This window comes from Etheostoma cragini, unplaced genomic scaffold, assembly GCF_013103735.1.
Source record: "Etheostoma cragini isolate CJK2018 unplaced genomic scaffold, CSU_Ecrag_1.0 ScbMSFa_2220, whole genome shotgun sequence".
In the NCBI taxonomy this organism is placed as follows: domain Eukaryota; kingdom Metazoa; phylum Chordata; class Actinopteri; order Perciformes; family Percidae; genus Etheostoma; species Etheostoma cragini.
In genome coordinates, this window is record NW_023266359.1 from 9,811 (window position 1) to 17,457 (window position 7,647).

Below are 7,647 nucleotides of genomic sequence, written 5' to 3' on the forward strand. Positions count from 1 at the left end.
CCCCTCCTTCCTCACGATAATCTCAGCGCCTCCTTCATCACGATAATCTCCAGCCCCTCTTTCCTCACGATAATCTCCAGCACCTCCTTCCTCACGATAATCTCCAGCACCTCCTTCCTCACGATAATCTCCAGCGGCTCCTTCCTCACGATAATCTCCAGCACCTCCTTCCTCACAATAATCTCCAGCGCCTCCTTCCTCACGATAATCTCCAGCCCCTCCTTCATCACGATAATCTCCAGCCCCTCCTTCCTCACGATAGTCTCCAGCGGAAGACTCCCTCTCCCACTGTACCGGTCCGATCCTTTTGGTCTCTCTCAGGGTTGTCCTTTCGTCTCTCATCTTCGTCTCTGTGTCCTCCGGACCTTTCCATCGGGTTTCCAGCCCTTTCACATTTTCCAGCACTCTAATAATCTCGGCTGTATTTTTCATCCATTTCTTCAAACTTTAAAAATCGGTCATTTAAGCCGTTAATGCCTTCAGGACGTCAGCTTTTGAAACCGTTTCCGTATCTTTGGTGCAGACCTTGTGCAAAACACAACAATAAATACGTCTCTCTGTGTGTGTGTGTGTGTGTGTGTGTGTGTGTGTGTGTAGCTCTCAGAGGTTTCTCAGCTTCTCTCTCCAGCAGTTCTGTCATCAGTCGACTGTTAGTCAACGCCGACCCGTTCACCTCTGACCCCGACAACATGTGAGTCTGTCTGTCTGTCTGTCTGCCTGTCTTTCTGTCTGTCTGTCTGTCTGTCTGTCTGTCTGTCTGTCTGTCTGTCTGTCTGTCTGCCTGTCTTTCTGTCTGTCTGTCTGCCTGTCTGTCTGTCTGTCTGTCTGTCTGTCTGTCTGTCTGCCTGTCTTTCTGTCTGTCTGTCTGTCTGTCTGTCTGTCTGTCTGTCCGTCTGTCAGTCTTGTATCTTGTTTTATTGGCCTTTACATTTGGTTTACATTACTACGAATGTGTGTGTGTGTGTGTGTGTGTGTGTGTGTGTGTGTGCAGGGACTGCTACACTGAGAAGTGTGTCATGAACAACTACTTTGGAATCGGACTAGACGCTAAAATCTCTCTCGACTTCAACAACAAGAGAGACGAACATCCAGAGAAGTGCAGGTAGAACTACACACACACACACATATATATATACACACACACACACACACACACACACACACACACACACAGGCACACAGTCACAGGCACACACACACACACGTACAGACACACAGAGTTACACACTCACACACACAGTCACAGGCAAACACACAAAAACACTCTCACACACACACACACACACAGTCACAGGCACACAGGCACACACACTGTGTAACAGTTTATTTAATTGTGGCCTAATTGGGTCACAGCTTTAGACCGTGGTTACGTGTAGGATCAGGATTAAAAGAAGACCAGTTGTTATGTTTGATTAGTTTTTGTTTACTTTAAATAAATGGATTGTCAAATTCAATTTAAGTTTGAAACTCTGTGACAACAAGTCACTTCATTAAAAAATCTTATTACCAAGACACACATATACACAGACGCCACGCGGCAATGTCCCATCAAACAAACAACAAATGTGCGCCACCAAAGAGTCCCAAGAAAACGACTTCATTGGACGATGTGGACGGGCATCGGTACCGGACCGTGGACCACGCATTGGAGAGTGTGGGCGGCTGGACGTGGTTACACGGAGAGGCACGGACTGGAAACTAGGTGCAGCGACGGAACAGCGACAGCTGAGGACAGTTGAGGACAGTTGAGGACAGTTGAGGACAGCTAAGGACAGCTAAGGACAGTTGAGGACAGTTTAGGACAGCTGAGGACTGCTGAGGACTGCTGAGGACAGTTGAGGACAGTTGAGGACAGCTATGGACAGTTGAGGACAGTTTAGGACAGCTGAGGACAGTTGAGCACAGTTGAGGACAGCTGAGGACAGTTGAGGACAGCTGAGGTCAGCTGAGGACAGTTGAGGACAGCTGAGGGCAGCTGAGGACAGTTGAGGACAGTTGAGGACAGCTGAGGACAGTTGAGGACAGTTGAGGACAGTTGCTTTGGACCAAGGCCAAGTGATGAAGGTCCCCGGTAGCGCTACCACATGAAGTACATGGCCATTAAAAGTTAAAGTGTGTGCACACAAGACAACTAGCAGAAAAACCCAAAGCATTGGTGGTTTTTGTATTCATATTAAAAACTTTGCTTAAACTGTAAAGTTTAAGTCAATGCTTTCTTTATGTTGTGAATGTTTGAATGAAAAGGTTCAACGAAGGGTAAATGCGAAGAGGTTGAGGGTGCTGCCTCTCTAAAAATACCACCTGAAAAACTCAAAACAAAGGCATTGCTTTATAAAATAAATGGCTTAGAGAAACTAAGGACAACGACACTTAATAAAGCTGCCAACTTAAAAGAGACAGCACTGGGGTTGATGTGTGAAACTGGTTTTGAAACTGAAATGAAAAAAAACTTCAATAAAAATCAAATGTTGATCAAGGGAGCAAAGGACGGCCAACACACTGTGTTGGAGTCGTTACCTGAGGGAGAAAGGGAGAAACAGGACGTTTGGTTCCAGGCAAAACTGTTGAGTGTTGAGGAATTTTCCCAAAATCTGACAAAACGCTTGGAAACCGAGGGAGCCGCTGGAAAGGAGGACGTTGTCATTGACGACGATATAATAAAACCAATGGACAGCGTGTCAAATACTGGATTGAGGGCTTCGAGTCGATCAAACAAATCTTCAACTGAAGTTGTACGAGCCGAAGCCAAGAGCCGAACTCCTGGCGCTCCGCTGCTAGGAAATAGGAACATGAGATGGAGAAGGAGGCGGAGTCACGGCGCAAACAAAGGGAGCGATTGGACATGGAGGCTCAGACTGAAGCCTCAGGAGCAGAAACTGCAGTTATGCAGGCGTTCTCAGATCAAGATGGAATGGAGTCCTGTTTGGAAAAACACGTGGAAAAAGATACTGCCATTTCGGATTCAAAGCTCAAAAAGTCCAGGATGAAAAATAAAACCTTAGTCGTCACAAGAGCAAGGATGTAAAATGTAGAGCATGCAATTAACCAAAATTCTACAATACAAATTCTGCAAAGACAAATTAAAATATCTGAGTTGTTTAAACAACAACAAAGGACAATTCACCTTCCACCGAGAGAGATACCAGAATCTGAAGGTGATCCTTTAAAGTTCAACGTCTCCATGCAAGCCTTTAAACACTGGGCTGAAGAGAGAAGTGCTACTAAAGGGGACTGCATGTGTTGTTTGGAGAGATCCACTAGAGGGCGCCCAAGGAACCTGGTGCTAAGCTGTCTACACATGAGTCCTGAAAGAGGTTTCGAAGCAGCCAAAGCTGTCCTACAAGACCACTAAGCAATGAAACTAAACTTACAGCAGCTCATATCGAAAAGCTGCTCAACCGGCCTGTTGTTAGGGCTCAAATGTGTCTCTGCTCCAGGATCACGCCTTAGTCCTGCGTGGATGCAGTAACGCGATGTCTGACTTGCAGGACATGAGAAAACTTGAAATGTCTGCAAACCTCAAAGTTGTCATTTCAAAACTTTCTTATAAATTGAAAGAACAATTCCGAAGTCTTGCATGTGATGTTCGTGAAAAACAAAAGCGCAAACCAACCTTCAGAGATGTTGTGCAGGTTGTGGAACACCAAGTCAAGATTTTGTCTGATCCCGTTTTTGGAGATCTTCACACCACAGAAAGAGGAAAGGATGTGGATACAGAAAACCCAAAAAGGAAACGTGACAACAACACTAAAAATGTCTATGCTACCAGTAAACTACAATATGAGGAGAAACAAGTAACTAAACAGAGTTGCAGTATCAATTGTTTATTCTGTTTACAAGGCCACTTTCTGGATGAATGTCATCAATTTGCCAAGAACAACCATCGTGATAAAATCAACTTCTTAAAGGAGAAAGGAGTCTGCTTTGAGTGTCTCAACACTGGGCATTTGTGCAAAAGTTGTGAAAAGCGCATAACTTGTGAAAAATGCAAACTGAGTCATCCGACAGCTTTACACTTTCATGTCAAAAGAAAAATTAACAAGTCAGTGAGCACGGATGGCCTAAATTCCTGTAAACCTGAACCAACCAATTCTTATACTACCAATACTACCAATCCTTATACTACCAATACTACCAATCCTTATACTACCAATACTACCAATACTACCAATCCTTCCAGTTCAGGTGAAAGCGAGAAGGGGCAACTAAGGGATTCAGATCTACGCCTCTTTACACAATGGCTCAACTTCTACATTTCTACAGAAGCTTTGATGCGAAAGCTAAACCTGACTGGGAAGAAATCCAGGATATATTTGTTTACCATGAGCCCAAAGACATCTGTGTCAACATACATTGTGAAGGGACTTGAAATATCTAGCCTTTATGAAAAAAGGTATCACCGTCTTCCAAATTTTTACACAAAAAAACAATGCCGGTGAATACAACAAACACTATCGATAAGGAAAACCTCACAAACTGGTCCTACCTTGGTCAGATCCACATCCCTGAAATCCAGGCTGAAGTGGAGCTGTTGTTTGGTTCCAACGCCTCAAAGTTGCTGGAACATTGGGGAAGTTGTTGACAGCCAAGGAGATGGACCCTTTGCCATTAAGACCCGACTGGGGAGGGTTAAGAATGGCTCATGTGGAAATTTGAAAGGCAACCTAAGCGAGGATGACTGGCATGTTGCCACTGTAAACACAGTTTCTGTGGAGTCGCAGTACAAATATGATTTTAATGAAAGAGATGCTGAGGACAAAGAAGAAATATCAAGAGAAGATACAAGATTCAATGAGATTATGGAACAATCTGTGGAGTTTCAGGATGAACGTTACAGTTTAAAACTACCATTCAAAACCAAAAACGTAACAATGTCTAATAACCGAAGTGTTGCTCAACAGCGCCTCGTCGGAATTAGAAGGACAAAGGAAATATATGAAAAGTTCAAGCAAGAGTACACAAAGCTTCTTGAGGATGTCAACAGCAGTGGTTATGCTGAAAAGGTCCCAGAGGATGAATTATGTTGTCGTGAGGGCAATGTGTTTTACATTCCACATCATGGTGTCTACCCTCCACGCAACGGCAAGTTGCGGGTTGTTTATGACTGTGGAGCTGAGTTCAATGGAACTTCCTTAAATGAGCAACTTTTGCAAGGCCTTAATAGGAGTACTCCTAAGGTTCAGACAAGAACCTACTGCCTTTATGTCTGACATAAAATCCATGTTTTACCAAGTCAAGGTAGCAGAAGAAGACAAGGATTTTCTGCGATTCCTTTGGTGGCCCAATGGAGATCTGACCAACAAAGTTGCAGAATACAGAATTAACTTATTTGGAGCAGTGTCATCTCCCAGCTGTGCATGCTACGTTTTGAGGAGGACTGCTGATAACCATCAAGGCAGCTTTCCAGATGAATGTATATAACAGACACTGTTCATAGAAATTTCTACGTGGATGTCTGTCTGAAAAGTTCACCATCTGTGGAAAAAGCAATAAAAATAGTGAAAGATCTTGATGTTCTTTGCCAAAAGGGAGGACTTCATCTTACACAATGGATCAGCATCAATCTTAAAGTCCTGCAAACAATTCCAGAGAAGGACCACTGTAAAAAAGTGAGTAAGCTCAATTTGGACAACTCACAATGGAAAGAGCCTCGGGGCTCCAATGGTGTATGGAGAGTGACACCTTCACCTTCCGCATGGACTGCAAAGAAAGGATGGAAACTCGGCGAGGGATTTTATCTGTTGTTAGCTCTGTGTATGATCCCTTGGGGTACCTTGCATCAGTTACTCTTCCAGCCAAGCACATTCTGCAAAATTTTTGCAGAATGAACTATGGCTGGGATGAAGATATTCCGCAATTCCTAAGACAACAATGAATTAAGTGCTTGACTGACCTTAAAGGGCTTTTGATGTTCCAAGTGAACAGGTGTTTAAAACCATGTGACTTTGGAACACCTGTCAACACCCAATTGCACCACTTTGATGACGCTAGTGAAGTAGGACACGGCACAGTAACATACCTGAGGTTACAGAATGAAGACGGTGATGTGCATGTAAGCCAGAGTGTCCCCACCAAAACCTGTAACCATCCCTCGTTTGGAGCTCACTGCTGCTGTCTTAGCTGTTCGGATAGACAAGATGATAAGAGAAGAATTACACCTTCAGTTGGAAGAATCCTGTTTCTGGACCAACAGCCCCACAGTCTTGAAATACATCCACAATGAGAACAAAAGATTCCGGGCATTTGTGGCCAACCGAGTCTCTGTTATTAGGCAAGCTTCAAACACAGACCAGTGGCGGTATATCCACACGTCACAAAATCAAGAAGGCTCTACTGGAGTTGAGTCGAAAAAGAAAGAAACTTCAGTTGCATACTCCTCTGGATCCCAATTACGTGGATCTGGAAATGTCAAAAGCCAGAGGCTTAATGGGACAAACTTTGTTAACTGATGACCTGTGTACGGCAGAAAGTAACATCCGATTCTGCCGAAAGGAAAGATATAATGATGAGATTTGCGCTTTGTTGTCTGGAAAATCTGAGAAAAAGAGTAGTCCCAGCCAACTATAGACCTATTTCCAACCTTGATCCAGATGTTTTAGCCAACTATAGACCTATATCCAACCTTGATCCAGATGTTTTAGCCAACTATAGACCTATATCCAACCCTGATCCAGATGTTTTAGCCAACTATAGACCTATATCCAACCCTGATCCAGATGTTTTAGTCAACTATAGACCTATTTCCAACCTTGATCCATATGTTTTAGCCAACTATAGACCTACATCCAACCTTGATCCAGATGTTTTAGCCAACTATAGACCTATATCCAACCTTGATCCAGATGTTTTAGCCAACTGTAGACCTATTTCCAACCTTGATCCAGATGTTTTAGCCAACTATAGACCTATATCCAACCTTGATCCAGATGTTTTAGCCAACTATAGACCTATATCCAACCCTGATCCAGATGTTTAAGCCAACTACAGACCGATGTCCAACCCTGATCCAGATGTTTTAGCCAACTATAGACCTATATCCAACCTTGATCCAGATGTTTTAGCCAACTATAGACCTATGTCCAACCCTGATCCAGATGTTTTAGCCAACTATAGACCTATATCCAACCTTGATTCAGATGTTTTAGCCAACTATAGACCTATATCCAACCTTGATCCAGATGTTTTAGCCAACTATAGACCTATATCCAACTCTGATCCAGATGTTTTAGCCAACTATAGACCTATATCCAACCCTGATCCAGATGTTTTAGCCAACTATAGGCCGATGTCCAACCCTGATCCAGATGTTTTAGCTAACTATAGACATATATCCAACCTTGATCCAGATGTTTTAGCCAACTATAGACCTATATCCAACCCTGATCCAGATGTTTTAGCCAACTATAGACCTATATCCAACCTTGATCCAGATGTTTTAGCCAACTATAGACCTATATCCAACCTTGATCCAGATGTTTTTGCCAACTATAGACCTATATCCAACCCTCCATTTCTCTCTAAGATTCTTGAGAAAGCAGTTTCCAAACAGCTATGTGACTTTCTGCATAACAACAGCTTATTTGAGGATTTTCAGTCAGGATTTAGAGTTCATCATAGCACAGAAACAGCACTTGTGAAAATGACTAA

At 43.3% G+C, this 7,647-nt stretch overlaps 1 protein-coding gene across 1 annotated transcript in view; it reads left to right on the plus strand.

The window, feature by feature from the left end:
* Window positions 1-7,647, plus strand: part of LOC117940335 (diacylglycerol kinase delta-like) — a 21,238-nt gene that overhangs the window by 7,044 nt on the left and 6,547 nt on the right. The window contains exons 8-10 of the mRNA XM_034865658.1: window positions 81-261; window positions 567-691; window positions 992-1,102. Coding sequence (XP_034721549.1) covers window positions 81-261; window positions 567-691; window positions 992-1,102 — 417 coding nt within the window. The remainder of the gene's footprint in view (window positions 1-80; window positions 262-566; window positions 692-991; window positions 1,103-7,647) is intronic.